The following is a 17158-nucleotide window of genomic DNA, read 5'->3' as shown; positions in this document are numbered from 1 at the left end:
AACAGAAACATACATTCCCCTGATCCACGCAAACTTGTTTGAAAAGGAGCTGTACTTACAAGCTGAATGAGCGTAGCTGAAAGTCAAGCAGATGCCATGAGATCATGGGGAAGAGGTTATTCAATAACTGTTTGAGAATGTGTTCCACTTCCAACTGTGTCCCCTACAAATTTGGAGTATAGAATATTATCAGTAAAACAATCACAAAAGGTTCTGCCACTGGATTCATTTCTCAATTATACAAGAAAGAATATAAAGGAGATGAAAGGTGAAGAGAGTTAGATTTCTGAACATATTCTAGGAACTATAATCAATAGACATGTCTCGACTTTGAGAGTATTGAATTTAGCTACCCTGTGGACACTGGCAGATTTATAGGTATATGCCATATGTACAAAATTGGAGCCTCGTGGGAGGAGGAAAGGGCAAATGCTTGCGCTGTTGGAGCAATCTGTTTTATCACTATGTTGATTCCCTCCCTCTATTTTAAACCAGTAGTGGAATCATTAAATACAGAGGTTCTTCTTTGTGGAGGCAGATGCACTGTGTGCACACTAATGCCATTTATTTCTGAGGCTCATAATTCTGAATCATATTTCTACCTGCTCAGGCTGGGTCACGCCAAATTTGATTAGGCAGAATACCTGCCCCCTTAAAAACGTCAAAAATTATTTGCATTATACTGTCTCTCAAGTGCATTTAACTCCCCCCCCTCTGCGGGAACTCACAGGAACTCTGTCCCGGCACCTCTCAGGTGAGCACCATTACCATTCTCGGAGAACAAAGGAGTTGTTCATTGCGAGTTGTGGCACCTCTTTTTCTAGAAAAATAGCATTGGGCCTAAGCATGACCTTTAATATAGCAAAAGAAGTGGCTTTGTGCCAGAGGATACCTGGGTGGGCCCTTTCCCCTCACCTGAGAGCAATAATAGAGTGGTGTGTGAGAAGCCAGAGGGAGAGCCATGCTTGTTTTCTGCTCTCATCCAACCAAGGCTGTGCGACTATGGGACAAGCAAGGCGTTGTGGGGTGTCAATGCTAAGCGCCCCTGCATGGTAGGCTCATGTTATGTGTGTAAAATGAACCATATATCATAAAAACACCACAGTCTCCACTGAACAGAGATTGAGGTGGCATGCAACTGTGTTGTTGTTTTTTGGCAGCCCAGGTTTGAACACGTTACTGAAGTAGGACGCTTAAGAGTGGCCAGTAGAAAGAATATCCGCTTTGTTGATTTTTACAGTGTATTGGTATTATACAAAACTTGTTACTCGCTTTTCATTGTGAAATCACCTCCAAGCAGGATACAATACCAAGATGGTAACACAGCAAAATCAAACAATTAAAGCAAACAAGCCAGAACGCGTTGACTTAAGCAGCCACTTACAAAGCGCAGCTGAACCCTTTCTGAGGTGTTCCAAGGTTGCGCTGAGGTATTTTTTGTCCGAGTTTTCACTGGCGCCAACACGTTATTTTCAAGTATAGGGCTATAACGCTTTCTTGGTCGCTTAAGCGTTTTTAAAGGGCTGTTACTCGTCTCTGAACCGCTGCTTTTGTTTCTCAGCTTAAAATAAAAAAGTCAGCTTAAAAAAATGCCTCACACGTCGCCTTTATTGCGTTTCACTGGAGTTCTGCTGTCGCGCTCCGTACCGGGGCGCTTCAGACAGTTGTAATGTTATTATCAGCTAGGGGCGTATTGAACCTTTGACGCTGAGGCAAGAGCTGCGGGCGAAAGAGGGGAAACACCGCGCGCCGCTCCCCTCACGCTCCCTCGACACGACGCCGAGAGGAGGGAGCCGTCCTCTCTTTCGGCGCCAGGGCGAGCCCTTTACCTCGGCCGGCCCTCGCTCGTTCCCGCCCGAGCTTTAACACTTCTCGCGAGAGCCATCCTGTGCGCACGCACGCGCGACGTCACTGCCCTCGCTCGTAGCTGGCGGAAGGAAGAGGGAGCGGGTGACGGTGCAAAGATGGTAAGCGGCATTCAGTCAAAGAACGTGGGCTTGGGGCCGGGTCACCCCGGGGGCGTCAGGCGAACTGGCGTCACGATAGCCGGGGGGGGGAGTTCAGGGGAGGGGGGTCCTCTCTCTATCTCTATCCGCCTCACGAACATAGTGAGCTGCCTTAATGCCGAGTCAGAGCCGTTGCTCCACCTAGCTCGGTATTGTCCGCACTGACTGGCAGCGGCTCCCCGGGATTTCAGGCTACGGTCCCTCCTAGGCCCACCTGGAAGTGCCGGAGACTGAACTCGGAGCTTTCTGCGTGCGAAGGGGGTGCCCTCCTCACTCAGCTGCGACCCTCCCTCCCTCTCGAGTCGCGGCCGGGCTGAGGGGATCCTAATGAGAGATGCCCCCCCCCGCGCACACTTCGCATTGAAGCCCCCTCTTTCCCTCCCGACATGCGTTGTCTGGAAGGGGTTCCCGCCTGCCGAATTCCCGGGGCGTCCAGACGTGTCCACGTCTTCACCGTGAAGAGGGAGCTGGGAATTCATGGCCTGGACGCTGCTATAAGTGGATGTGCCAGTGCCGGATTTACTTGTAAACTAAAGAAGCTATAGCTTAGGGCCCCACTCTCTTGGGGCCCCCCCCCAAAAAAAATTAAAGGAAATAAACAACTGGATGTACATTTCCAAAATATAAGATAAAAAATAAAATAAAACCTACATACAGCAGTAGTGTTTAGTGTTGGGTAGGCTCCTATGATCTAAGTAGTGGGCCCCGCATATAGCATGTATTCAACACAAAAAAACCGACAATTTGTTGTTAACAAAGGACAGCTGGACATATAAAGGGCCCCATTACCTTCAGTAGCTATGGGCCTCATTAAACCTACATCCAGCCCTGGATGTGCCCTTTGAGATTTATTTATTTTTTTAAAAAATGTTCCCGTTTCCGTTTTGCTTCTCTTTGTCCAGATTTCCCCTTTTTATCACAGTTACTCAGCAACCTCACTATTTGTATTTACTGGAGTAATGCTCTTGAGTAGGATTGTAGCCTTTTTCTTAATGTGTGGGCCGGGGGGGGGGCTTTAATACATAAATGTAGCTGGTGAAACTCCTCCCACCAAGTCACCCTGTGCCAAAAAAGCATCACTTGCTAAATTTCTGTATGGTTTTTCCTGAGATGGAGAGGTGTAATTTTTTTCTTCGCCAGTCATATTTCTGCATGGTAGGCTTTTGTCAAAAGCACAGAGGAAGAAAAAAGATCAGCTGGTGTCAGATACATCTGGCATCCTCCTTTGTATTCCCCATGAACTACAGGTGGCGAATTCTATACAATAGAGTACAGATATTGACTCTTCCAGCACCAGGCTGTCAGTGAGGTGTAGTGGAGAATATAGCAAACATCCATATAATGTAAATTCATAGCAAGAAGAAATGGTAAACAGAACAGCCACAGGTAGAAACATTCCAATTAAAGATAAAAAGGAATTGCATTGTGGGGTAACTGTTATCATACACAAGTTGTTGCTTGGGTTCACCATTGGTGTAATGGGTAGAAAGAGTTGTCACAATTGATTTAGAAAGTACAGGGCTGAAATGCACTATAGGCTTCATCATAACTTAAGGGATGGTGTAATATTTTTAAGGGGAAAAAATTAACCCACTCCAGAGCAACAAAATACATTTCCTCTGTTATGGGCCTACTCTTCATTTGCCAGTGTTGCTGGGTCACTGTCTACTGGCCATTCCCAAAGATTTTGCAGGCTTACTTTGCAAACATCTCACTTCCACAGGGAAGCAATAGAACAGTTGTGTCAGTGTCGCTGTCGGAGGGATTTCCTGCAGTTCAGTCCTTTTATTTACTTAATCTTTCCAATTTCAGACCCTGTGCTGTAATAATTCAGCTTGCTTTTAATTTATGCACTCCAAATATTTGCAAAATGGAGGTGTATGTTTGTGTAAAGGAAGCGCCTGGAGATTCCAGCCAGGATTGTGTGTGGTGCAAAAAACTATACAGACTGTTTGCAAGAGACACAAACAATGTACAACTAAAATAAACAAGAAAAGCTGATGGTGGGAAAGGAAACAGAAATGCTGCTTATACTTGCTGGAATCCTGACTTCTAGTCCAGTCTCCTGTCCGGTAGCCCATATTGCGTCAGTTTGTATGTCTGTTCATAAATCAGTCTGTTATGTATCCCCTCACCTTTTTTGTGGACTTTTCCCCCTGGTTTTTGTCTACTGCGGTGTGTTATTAATAGTAAATAACTGCTCACAAGTGCATGTAAAGTTCCAAAAATGTGTTAGAGTCTGATCTCTTTCATAGAGAAGAAATTGATATGCTGGACAGAACAATGGAGAATAATAGTGTTCTCTTTGTGTTACAAATATTAACTAAGCTGATTTTAGACTCACTATTTCTGTTGCTTTATTTTTCTTATCTCTGCAGAATTAACATTGTAACACGTTTATTTCTTAAGCACATTCTTGAAATCAAGAGGCAAGCAGAGTACCCAATATAAAAGGCCTGACAGTGCTCGCTTTTCTCTTCCCACCTGCTTTGTACAATTGATGGAAGAACGCCTTTTTCTAAACCAGGTGGGCAGACTGGCACCTGGAGATTACAAAGCAGAGTTAAAGTTATGCCAGATTTAAACCTGCTTTGTACAATTGATGGAAGAACGCCTTTTTCTAAACCAGGTGGGCAGACTGGCACCTGGAGATTAGTAGGAAAGTGCTTACATTTTCATTAGCAACTGTCTGGTTGACCTAGGCTTGCCATATTAGAATTGCTTTTGGAGAGTTTGGTCAGAAGACCACTTCAGGAGCATCAGAGTGAGATTTAGAACATGAAGAACAAAGCAGTGTTCAGCAAATTAGAATACTTACATGCAAGACACCTGAGAGATTGTATTTGGGTTGAAACTCTTTTGCATACCATGAGCAGCAAGTAAGTGTTATTGGGGACCACCATGATGAAGCCATTTATAGACAGTTTGAGAATAAATCGCAGTGGATTATAATAATAATTTTATTATTTATGCCCCACCCATCTGGCTGGGTATATTCCCCAAACTGAAATTTGTGTCCATATTTGGTAGATGAAGTAACTTTGGGAGTTAACACGCATGTATTGCTTTATTTTCTACAGATCTTGTCTGCCTTCTAAAGTAGCCTAAATTTTGATTGGTGTGATCTCTAGTTAACAAAGTTACTAAATTAGACCCCATGGGTGGGATTCATCTAAGAAGCCCCGTGCAAGGTCTTCTGCTTGCACAGAGGGATTTTGCCTTTCTCTCCATGCCCCCTAGCATTGGCGCTGGGAGAGTTGGGAGCACCCCATGAACAGTGCAGTTGGGAATCATTCTGTCCAGCAAGCTGAAACGCTTGCACAGAGGGAACATTTACAGTAGCGCAAAATTGAATTCCACCCCTTGAAAACAAATGTATCTAGCAGCAGTCATTTTGAAAGCATTCTTGAGTTGTACATTCCTAATAGTAACTTGTCTCCATTTCAGAATACCAGAGCATTTGGATCTCAACTGAAGGACTGTGTTCCAGTTTCTGATTTTTCAGCTGCTGGCACATTTGAAAGCTGTGATGTGATAAATAGAGGGTAAGCACTAGAAAGCCATTGAAATACTTTGGTGAATTCCTTGTGCGCCCTGATGGCGGAGATCCAAAGTGTGTTTGAAATGGTTTTTCTCTGCCTCCTGGATGAATTGTGTCCTTGGTCTGCTTTTCTTCAAGTGGGTTGTGCAGAGGTGGCTTGGTCAAGACTGTTGAGAAGAGAGAGGAAAAAGAAGCTCTCACTTCCCCACTCGCAAATAAATCCCATCAATCTGCAGCAGTGCTTACCTGGGAAGGTGGTGAGCCCCAAATAGGCCATCTCCACCTCTTCTATCCATCTTGGATGAAGGACTGCAGTAAGAGGAGAAGTCCCCACCCTGCATCTCTGACTTCAAAAGGAAAGGGAGCTCATCTCTCCCACGTGGGCCGGGCAGTTCCTTAGATACAAAACATTTGTTTACTAAATATTTGCGTGAGGTGATCTTCCAAAGTTACACCCAGTTATTTGTCTTCATAAATTTATTGACAGTAGGAGCCTTAAATAAAGATTCTTTCCGCAGAATTGTGGAACTAAAACTGGATCCATCCAAGATTTTGTGTCCGTCTCCAGAGCGCTTCCTGCTTGCCTGAAGTGGAGGAGCCAGTTCAGCCTCTTGAACTGGGTGGAAAGCTCTTTGCCTTCCTTCCTCCAGAAGCAGACAGAACTGCAGTTTCCCAGCAGCCTGCCTCATGGAATGAAGGGACCACGTGAATGTCAGAGCTCCCACATAGCGGGAACAGGGTGAACTTGGTTTGGCCTAGTTTGAAGGTGGAATTTAGAAACTGATCCCATTCCCCCGAGACTCTGAGCAGAATCATTTTCATAGGTTGGGCTTGACAAGAAGAGAACTCTTTTCTGTTGAAACAGACCAGTGGCAGCATTAATCCGTAAACAGACCCCTGTGTTGCAGAATAGACAAACTGAACAAAATAACACAACATGATGGCCAATAACAATGGCACTAAACACTATTTATAAACTAATACAAATGATCAGAAATTGCAACCAAAGTCTCTAAATCTTCTTAACCAGTCGCGGTAGAATAATTCAAAAGTTCGATATATACATAATCTGTCACCAAATATTGCCGGAACAGAGTTTCCGGATAGCCAATCTGTATCGTTCAATGCTTCATCAGCCAATCTTGATCAATTCTGCATCAGCCAGACTTGTAAGAATTAATATGAGAAGTCACAGTATCACATGAGCACTGATCCAGAGCATATTTTCTGCAGAGTTTATATTTACTTACATGTAAGATTGACTTGTTAAGAAATTGAACTGCATCCTTCTCATATTAAATCTTACAAGTCTGGCTGATGAAGAATTGATCAAGATTGAATTATTCTTCCACGACTGGTTAAGAAGATTTAGAGACCTTGATTGCAATTTCTGATCATTTGTATTAGTCTATAAATAGTGTTTAGTGCCATTGTTATTGGCCATCATGTTGTGTTATTTTGTTCAGTGGCAGCATTAGGCATGCAGCGCTTCTGCATATATGTGGGCAGTCATTCCACTAAATACGTGGGCAAGGCATTAGGACTGGTTAAAATAAACCATAGCTCTTTCTTTGAGATGTCTCATGAAATGACAGCCAACATGTTGAGCTATATATGTGCTATCAAATGTAATTGATAGGATGGACAATAATGTCCTAAGTAATCTTTTTTTACATTGTCCCTGTGATTTCCTCACATGTGGCATTAAACAAATCTGAATTTATATATTTAAACCTGCAATACTCCTTACAGTTTTGGCAATTTAAAATGTATACCCTGCACAATTTCTCCAAGCTATTATCTCATTTATTTAATGGATATTTTGGAACCACGGAAATAATACAGGCAGAAGAAGGCAGTCATTTATACTATCTGCATCCAGGGAGCTCATTCCTGATTATCAGTTAAATGAATCTTGCTCTGCTCCCCTGTATGTTGTAGGTATTTTAAGAACCTTCTCTGGAGACACCGCTTGTTTATACTGGACTTTTGTCAGGCTTGTTGGACATCACCAAAACACCATGTGAGCAGCGTGCATGGCTTCTGTGGCAACACTGCAGAGTAAACGCCACAGTGGTGATCAAGTTTTATTTCAGAAAAATTGTCCGCCATTGTTTATAGCTTTTAATGGAAATATGCCGTGCCTTTCTAACTCAAGGGACCTTCCAGAATTGTCATAAAGATACACAGACAAATAAGACCACCTGAAAAACAGATAAACAAAAAAAGCATTGGAAGCATTAAAATAGGAGACAGGAAAAAAATACAAAAGCGGATGATCTTCTCGTGGATAAGCTTCAAGGTCCTTGCACAATGCTGCAACAGTTTCTTGTTGAACTATTCAATTTCCCCTGTAATGTCATCTCAGGATATTTCTGAGCAGAAAATCCATTATGTAATTTTTCCTTAAGATGCCAAAGCGGACTTCAAATGCATGATGAATTCTGAGTCCTTGGATGGGTATATGGGTATATTAAATGTAAATCTGAACATAGAAGGGCTGCTTACCCCTGTAAATTTTATATTTTTCCTTTGAGATGTGAATTTCAATTTGCAATTACACAATATCTGACCAGTAACTTATTCAGTAGGGCAATAAACAACTATCTTTGTAATGCATATTATTTCTGAGCATTTTAGGTTGTTTTTCTCTTGTTTTTACACCTGTTTTAATGTTTTTAAGTCACTTTGACTTCATCTTTCTGGAAAAAAGCAAAAAAAATAATATATGAATAAGGCCAGATCGAAGATGAATTGGGCTCAATCAAAGCGTAGTATATCCTGTATTGCCCTATGTACAATTAACTTACAGAAAGGTTCTTATTCATTACAGAATTTTCTAGGTGCTCAGTCAGAAGATTTTAAAATCAGATGGTTGCTAGCCCTTATGGACAGGTTTGTTGCATATCAAATAGCTTCAAATGGACTAGTTTTTGACTCAGAACAGTGTCAACTACCAGAGGTTTTTTTAAAAAACAACAGTACAGTTTTAAGCTTCAATAATTTGCATTTCTGAAAATGTAAATGTTCCTCTTACTCTGGGTTTGTTCTATTTGTTTTTTTTTGGTAATTTATATTGTTCCGGCTCAGATCCCTGAAAAATAATGCAAAAATCATTGCTAAGGCTGACACGTAGCTGTACTCAGGTTGAGTGTGGTGACTGTTCATTTTGTTTTGCCTATAAAATAGGAAAGGTAAAAAGTTTTATTATACATTAAACTAAAGCCAAAGTTGACAACTCACTCCTCTGCACACGAACTGACCCAGACCCTATGATCACCATCTGAGGCCCTTCTTCATGTGCCCCCTACATGAGAGGTCCAGAGGGTGGCAAAGTGAAAACAGGCCTTTTTGGTGGTGGCTCAGCATTTGTTGAAAGCTCTCTCTGAAGAGGCTCGCTGGCACCTTCATTGCATATATTTAGGTGCCAGGCAAAAACCTTTCTGGCCTTATAAATGTGTTTATTGGATGTGGGGTGCTACTGGTTTGTTTTTGTTTTTATTATGTATTTTATTATTTATTTTGTGTCTCATTTTGTATTTTCATTTTTTGAACTGCCCGGCAAGCCTTGAATGAAGGGTGGTATACAAATTAAATAAATAAAAAATAATAGCCTCACTGTAGATGGGGAGACTCACTTCCAGGAGACTATGCAAACAGGCATTAGACTTTACAGTATTTGTTTTCTGCACACACATAGCTGGTATCATTACTTCCACCCTACTAAAGAAGAGAAAATAGTTCTTTTATGTATTCTATGCCATTAATTCCAGACTTTAGAGCCACAAAACTTTTACCTGGAATTGCTATCCAAAATATTTTGGGAATGCTACTTTGAGATAAAAGTTGCAATACTAATACTGTACATTGTTTTTATAGCTTTACAAATGTGAAGAGTGAACTTTTCCCTGTTCATCCTTTGGAACTATCAGAGAAAAATGTAAGTACACTTCATCTTTTTAGACCTTGGACTGTAAACAGCGCAAGTGATATACAGTTGCCCCATATCTCACGTCAGAGGTACTGTGCATATGTGAAAACCATGTGCAGCCAAACTGTGTTGCCATTGGATTTGCCCCACAGCTAGCCGTTGAGGGTAAGGTAGCTGGTGAGGAGAAGAGAAAGAGAGAACTCCTGTCAATCCTAGAGCCAGAGCACTAAGTGGGCCTTGCCTGGGAAACAAGGACGAGAGCTTAAAATCTCTTTTTGTGCTGAATCTGCTTGGAGTTACTCGGCAGAAAAACAGCTCAATACACTCTTGGCCTGGCTTCTCAGGCAAGGCCTGCTAGGTGCGCTGGCTCTGGGAATGTTAGGGGTGCTCTCAGGGGACAGTCCAACTGCTTGTGGGATTTCACAAGAACATCCCTTTATTGCCCATGCATAGTTAAAATCATGCAAGTTAAATATGTGCGTGATGTGGCCATACTATACACTTTTTTCAGTTAACAGGGGATAGAAAACTGTTAATTTTACAGGACAGATACTTTTCCAACACTTGGCACCTGCGGTGTTTTGGGGGCAAAACTGAAACCTAAAGGCTGCGCTCCCAAAGCTACTTTCATAGGAGTAAGCCCAGTTGGGATTGGTGGGACTTCTGATCAATGTTTGGGATTCTATTTCCAGTTGGCGGTCTTCGCTATCGGAAAGCTTTCAACCCATCTTGAAAGGGCAGATCCAAGCTGGTTGAACAGTGCTTGATGAGCAGTACAGAAGGGTGGCATAGGAGGTGGCCCAGAAATCATGTAGTCATTGTAGTTCATAAATTGATGTATATTAACAGAGGGTCTTGAAAAGAGATTTGAAGGGGGGAAAGAAAAGAAAAGAAAAGAAACGTATGTTCACAGCATGAGGAGCAAAATGTTAGCAGCCGCAATGATGAATGTGGGAGAGAGAGACAATGGGGTTGATAAGTGACTCAATAAGGAAAGGAAGAAAGGAAAGTTGAAACAGGGAGATGTCATGAGGCAGAAGCATAGAGGCTATCTGCCTTTATCCTCAAATCTCCACAAAGGATGCATGAATATTTTCTTCTTGTTTACATACTCTGTTCAACAGTGGAGCCTGGAAGAAGCAAAAGAATCTTTTGAAATGGTTTTACTTACCACCCTTTTTGTCAATGTAACTTATGGTGGGTTGTTAGGTCACATGACTGAACTGAATGGAGTTCAGAATGTGGGTCATTCTCCTCCTTCCCCATTCTGCCATTTCCCAGGAGCAGCCCCTTTTCAGGACTTACTTCAGCCTCAGGCGGGATAGAGAATTTAGGCCAGCATATCTCCAGCTGAGCCAGGATAAGTCAGACCTCCTCTCATTTCATTGGATCTTGGGTTTGGAATGCTCCCACAATGAGCTTGGATAGTCAGATGGATGGATCACTCAAGCATCTATAAGATGGCAAATAAACACACCTCTTACTCTTACTCTCTCTCTCACACACCCTTCTGTAATTAGTCAGATGTTAGCATTCCTTCAATACTGAAAGTAATTCATTTAAGATTAACATGAATGGGATTTGGGTTATTTGGCAGTATTTTACTTTCACCATGAGGTGGAGTCAGATGTACTCTGCTTGCCAGAAACAGCATGTTGTGGTGGATTGATAAGAGTGCGTATAAATTCCAGCTTTTCTTTAAATGAGTAGAAGTATTTAAAGTAAGCTAGGAAAATACGTTTATGTGAAGCATTATAAACATTTTTTAACAAGGGAAGTCACATTTCCCCAATTGTTCTAGAACACAAATATGTTCTTAACACTTTGTTTTGTAGTTTTCATTGAATCAAGATAAGATGAATTTTTCTACTCTGAGAAATATTCAAGGGCTGCATGCACCGCTGAAGCTGCAAATGGAATTCAAAGCAGTGAAGCAGGTATGCTTTTTCATTTCTTTTCAGTAATTTGTTTTGCCCAGGATAATGTTTTAAAAGCATCTGATAAAATAGCATTAGCTTCTTACTGGTTTTAATGATTAAGACTTACAACCACTGTAACATCAGTGATTCATTTGAACTGAGAAAGCCCTGGAGTTAAACCTCTTGAACCTGGGGGTAGTGGAGATAAAGGGGAAGATCTGAGTCATTTTCCTCATAATCATCTTGTCACATAGGACTGTCACCTGATTAAATTAATCTTCCATCGCAATCCTGTGTGTGTATACTTGGATGTAAGCCCCACAGTATTCAAAGAGGCTTATTTTCAGGTAAGAACACATAGGATTGCACCACTAGTTAATTAACCGTATCAGTTTATTCACTTAAGTCTACATAAATAGGTATACAGTGGTACCTCGGGTTAAGTACTTAATTCGTTCAGGAGGTCTGTTCTTAACCTGAAACTGTTCTTAACCTGAAGCACCACTTTAGCTAATGGGGCACCCTGCTGCTGGCATGTCGCCGGAGCATGATTTCTGTTCTCATCCTGAAGCAAAGTTCTTAACCTGAAGCACTATTTCTGGGTTAGCAGAGTCTGTAACCTGAAGTGTATGTAACCTGAAGCATATGTAACCCAAGGTACCACTGTATTATAAACTAGCACCATTGAACTCAACAGGTCTTTCTTCTCTGGAGACGCATAGAAGATTGTACTTATGATCAAGCGAGGCTTCATGTTGCAACTATAGCAGACCTGGATAGCTCAGCTGGTTAGAGCATGGTGCTTATAACACCAATGTTGTGGGTTTGATCCCTGTATGGGACAACTGCATATTCCTGCATTGCAGGGGGTTGGAATAGATGATCTTCAAGGTCCCTCATTTGGGTAGTAATTATGCATGCACAGTTTATTTGATGAACGAAATCTCCCTGACCAACTGTTGTACTTTATAGGCCCAGCGTCTTCCTTTCCTTAATAGTTCTAACCTGTCCCTGGATATCTTGAAAGGCAACTATGACTGCATTGGTTTTGAGGATATTCTGAACGGTAAGGAAAATTCCAAAAAAATGGGAGAAATCTAGTATTTTAAAGCTACAGGGAAGAAAATGGATTGCAAAGATTACAAGACATCTCTAAGCCTCAGGCCTTGTTCAAAGGTTGCTGCACCAATATGGAAACCACTTTTCACATGCTGGGATCCCACTGTGTAGCTATGTGCTACACATGACTGTTGCAACTGTGTTACTGGGAAACAACTGTATTTTTTTGTGCATTTATATCCCACCATACTTTTTTCATGGAATTCCAAGACTACATATATGTGGCTTCCAATCTAAGCATTAAGCAGACCCAGACCTACTTAGCTTCAGCAAGATGGTGGCCTGATGTGCCTTCACACTGTACCCTGGGATCTTCATGACCTGCCTGTAGCCTTCCCATAGGTAGCAGTGTCTGGTTGGCTGCTGTGAGGAAATGGGAGACACTCAGTAGGCCTTTCGTCTGATACAGAAGGGCTTTTCTTACATGGGTGAGCCCAAGCAAGTGCCTATGCAGAATTTAAAGAGCAGAAACAACTTGTTTTCAGGAGTACAATCCAGGGCTCAAATGAGATCTCCACTGCTGATAAAAGGTTTAGTTAGAATTTATCACCTGTTGCTCAGGGAGAAAACATTGGCCTCCGTCCAGGCCCTTTTTCCCAACCCTCCTACGTGAACAGTTAATTAGAGGTGTGCTGATCTGTTTTCAGTTCATGTGGGGTGCAGGGGGTTGAGTGGAGCAAATAGCGAGCCTTCTGCTGTACTTAGTTAAAAGTTGTATCTTGCATGATGATACTTGTTCTGTCAAAGTTGTGAATTACTAAAATATTAAACCTGTTTTCCAGATCCGGCACAGAGTGAAGTAATGGGAGATCCTCATCTGTTGGTTGAACACAAACTTGGTTTATTATAATGCACACATACTCCATCCTTCTGTTCATGAAAATGTTTCTTACCTGTGTCCCTGTAGGTTCAAGTAAACCATATTAAACGATAGCCGTACAGCGCTTGTTTTGATACACACAATCTCTCACCTACCTTGATAAAAAAGGCACATTAAATGCTTAAATATATTACTTTTGTTCTGTGTTTACTGTCAGTACAAATGTCTTGTAATTGGGTATTTTTTAAAATTGGGAAATACATCTCTATTCAGGGCAATTACTGTTTCATATCTGCAACTGTGGAACTGTAGACATTTAAAAGTCTATAGAAAAAGGACATTTTAGATTGAATGTTCTTGTAAAAGAACCTTTTGCTATATATAACCCAGGTATTTGCTGTTTAATCTTTCTTTCCTTGTGCTTGATGACTTGACATGCCATCTTTTAAAAACAATGAATAAAATTTTCTATAAATGCTGTGACTTTTCAAAATATTTAGTCATATCTCTGAAGTTCCTCACCTCAAGCAGCACCTGCTTCCATTACTGAGCCATTCCCTTTCACCTTAGCCTAGATCTGTTTACTCTGTTCACAACCAGAATTTACACTGGCCTAACTAGCTGGGATCCTCTACTTCCAACACCACTGCCCTGCCAGCTGAAATGCCACCCACCCTTCACAGATGACACCCTTCCTCACTCATGTATGGAACACACCAGTCAACATACAGTGTTGACATCCATGTTGAGGTGCTGTCCTTTAGTCCTTATGCACACAATAGGCAAGCAAGCTGCCAGGCAAACCAATCAGCACCCGTCTCAGTGTGCTCCATTACAGAAGAGCTATAGCTTAGCGGTAGAACATTTGTTTTGCGTGCCGAAGGCGCCTGGTTCAGTCCCTGCCATCTCAAGGCAGAGATGGGAGAGAACCACTGACAGTGTAGGCAGCTTTCTTCCTCTCCCTTAATTCCAGTGCCAACAAAGTAGTGTTACTGGTTATACTTCTAAAGCAAGGACCTTTGTTGTTTCCACTGCAGCTTGCTTATAACGCACCCATTTATCTACTCAAGTCTTCCCCATTTTTCCTAGGAGTCTGATTCATATGTGGTGTGCCTAGAGTATTGGATTAGAATTGTGAAGCTAGGTTTGATCCCCGTTCAACCACCACATTCACCTTGAGTCAGTCATTCTGCTCTCAGCCTAACCTCCCTTCAATAGAAAAGGTGGGTACTGTACTGAGTGTGCCAACTTCGGCTCCTTGGAGGAAATGTAGTAATATACCAGCTAACAGTCCTATTCCCAGTGGTTGCCCTAGAGCAGAGCTTTCCAAACTCTTTGTTTTGTGACACGTTAGTGTGTTGGCTGCAGTGTCCGGATGCGTTATGCAAACGCTCCCCATGCTCCTCCTGGGGCTGGAAAAGGGTTAGTTTAACTTCTGGTTTGCTAGTAAAACTGAATTCCTGTGTCATGAAATGATGCATGTCTAACAAGTTTGGAACGTTCTGCCCCTAGAGCATGCTGCTCTGTAATAACCACATTCCCTCATCCTAAAGCTGTAATAATCAAGGGTTCTTGTAAGGAAAAGCAGCAAATGACACGTCTCTTGAAAGCCAAGGGGAACCTTGGGACCAAATGGCAAAATGGGTGGACACCAGTGTACAGTAGGCTATGCAAGTCAGGTTTCCCCACAAACATCCACCCTCCATTTGGTTAAGCAAGAGGCAGTATCCCAATTCAAGGATTCCCTCCTGCGAAACAAAAGCACTTGAGGCTGGTGTGGAGTCTCAATGACTGAGTAGAGAAGCCTGGAGGGGTGTGTGGCTGTATTCCTCCCTCAGGCCTGAGGACTGCCACCCACGATTTATGTGGTGATGCTGTTTCATGACTACCTTCTGTCCTTTTTGCTTAACACAGCTTCAAAGTTTGGTTCCACAGGAATAAATGTTCCTCATGGAGACAACTTTGGCTCAGTGAAGGAGATGAATTCTTATCTTGGTTGGAACCAATCAGTATGCATTCCTAAATACTTGTGAAGCTTTTGGACTTGTCCAGTTTTAGCGTTTGAGCTGCCAGATACTTGACGATCCTCTTGCCTCATGAAAGTGCAGCACGTTTTGTGGGGTAGCCCGCAGGAAAGATAAAAGATGGAAAAGCTGTAGGATCTCATGTTCTTGAATTGCTTATTCATGACATGGAAATTTGAGCTAGTAAATTCCCAAGACTTCTTTGCCCTCCCTTTTTTTAAAGAAAATCTCACTGCAATGAGGGAAATTCTCTTGAATAAAATATTTCATTGTACGCTGAGAAGTATGAAAAGTTGTATACTGGAACTTGGGTGCTGTTTAAATAAGTAAGAAGCTTTTGCAACACCCTTGCATTATGTCCTGTGGGCTAGTGATTGCCAAAGCAAGAACATTTTTAAATGACAGCAGGGCTGTTGAGTCCATGAAAATGCACCTCCCATGCAAACGGTGTAACATGTAAAGGGTACTGATTAAGTCTTAACTGAAGAAATAACCTTGTGGAAACCACAAGGCTTTTAGAGGTCTTGCTTTGACAAAGTACATTTGCTTCTTACAATTAGTCAGATGTTTCCAGTTGAAAATTGAGTTGCATTATTTTTTTGCAATATACATTTTTAGAGTTCGCAAATTGATCCAGTTTTGATAAATTGGCTCCTGTGTTTTTCTGCTCATACAAGCAGTTTTTTCGTGATACCAAGGTAATTCATTGCTTTTTACCGGATAATCTCAAAGAGAAAGTAAAAATACATTCAATAAATATTTTTTAAATAAACTTGTAATACCAAGAGTGTTCATAGCAATCAACCAACAACGAAAATATCCTTCCACATGCAACTGAAAGTTGGAACACTAAAAGCAAAGGCCAGAAAATCCAACCATGAAGGCCCAAATTCCTGAGTTTTGGTAGCACAGGTACCAGGCAAACCTCTGGTACCAAAGTAAATGAAGAATTACCAATCCCAGAACCCTCTAGCTCTTCTTTCTTACTCACCAGTAGGTTCTTGGGAATGCTTTTCCACCTCTTGCTCTGGTTGGAAGATTAAAGCCTTCTCAACTTCTAATCTTGTTATAGCTTTTGTGCAGTCAGGTGGCATGCTTCTAAGTATCAGTTGCTGAAATCTACAAGAGAGGAGTGTACTATTGCACTCAGAACCTGCTTGTGCATATCCCATAGGCATCTGGTTGGCCACTGTGATGCTGTGCTAGATAGGCCACCAGTCTAATCCAGCAGGCTGTTTGTTACTATGTTATGGTTCGGCTTCATGGCACTAAAAGATTTTAGTAAAAACAGCCAGCTTACGAGTTCAGGTTCGGTTGTAATCACAAGCACCTGAATGTGATAATACCACACTGGTCTGTGATATTCTAATGTGATCTTTGACCCTAAACAAGTTGCTCTTTGCTTGTCTATTTCAAAACCAGACAACTAAATGTCATTCTTTCTTGACTTCTGAGACGTAAATTCTAAAAATGGATTTACTGGCATGTAAATTAATGTATAATATAATCGTTTCCCCTCTTAATCTACACTAATTTTGCTTAAACTGACTCATTTTTTTAGATAAACTTGTTCTATCATAAGCAGCTTGAATTGACATGTTTATTTCTAGAGACTTGATTACATGTGAAATAATTGTTTTAAGAAGCACTGATACAGATGTCGTTCAAAAATGTTTTATTTATCTCAATATTTTCATTCAGTATACATTATACACACAAATAAAAGTCAGTCAAGGAAAGTAGTGCAAATATTGTCAGGTTTATTGCAAAACACACACTCCCAAGGCAGCTCAGTCTT

The 17158-nt window shown here is 41.6% G+C and overlaps 2 protein-coding genes across 8 annotated transcripts in view; one reads left to right on the top strand and one right to left on the bottom strand.

The window, feature by feature from the left end:
- FLT1 (fms related receptor tyrosine kinase 1) overlaps positions 1-1816 on the bottom strand; it is a 136217-nt gene extending 134401 nt beyond the window's left edge. For 5 of the 7 annotated variants that reach the window (XM_083608981.1, XM_083608983.1, XM_083608987.1 and 2 more), the window contains exons 1-2: positions 1385-1705; positions 60-163 (exon numbers count right to left, since the gene is read on the bottom strand). The gene's annotated coding sequence lies outside the window, so the exon portion shown is untranslated. Of the gene's footprint in view, positions 1-59; positions 164-1384 lie in introns of all 7 variants that reach the window. The other 2 variants (XM_083608986.1, XM_083608988.1) reach the window with 1 other exon arrangement.
- A 72-nt stretch (positions 1817-1888) lies between these two features.
- Positions 1889-13814, top strand: POMP (proteasome maturation protein). The gene is made up of 6 exons (XM_083609355.1): positions 1889-1967; positions 5454-5551; positions 9427-9487; positions 11314-11415; positions 12370-12463; positions 13299-13814. Exons 1-6 carry the CDS (start codon positions 1965-1967, stop codon positions 13364-13366), a joined length of 426 nt encoding a protein of 141 aa, XP_083465481.1. The 5' UTR covers positions 1889-1964; the 3' UTR covers positions 13367-13814.
- The last annotated feature ends 3344 nt before the right edge of the window (positions 13815-17158 follow it).

This window comes from Podarcis filfolensis, assembly GCF_964270895.1.
Source record: "Podarcis filfolensis genome assembly, chromosome: 4".
Taxonomy (NCBI): Eukaryota; Metazoa; Chordata; class Lepidosauria; order Squamata; family Lacertidae; genus Podarcis; species Podarcis filfolensis.
Note: the sequence above shows the minus strand (reverse complement) of the source record. Positions and strands in the feature narration are given on the sequence as shown.

Coding starts and splice junctions, on each gene's coding strand:
- POMP (XM_083609355.1), top strand. Junction 5,552..9,426: donor TGTGATGTGATAAATAGAGG/GTAAGCACTAGA, acceptor TTGTTTTTATAG/CTTTACAAATGTGAAGAGTG. Junction 12,464..13,298: donor TTTTGAGGATATTCTGAACG/GTAAGGAAAATT, acceptor CCTGTTTTCCAG/ATCCGGCACAGAGTGAAGTA.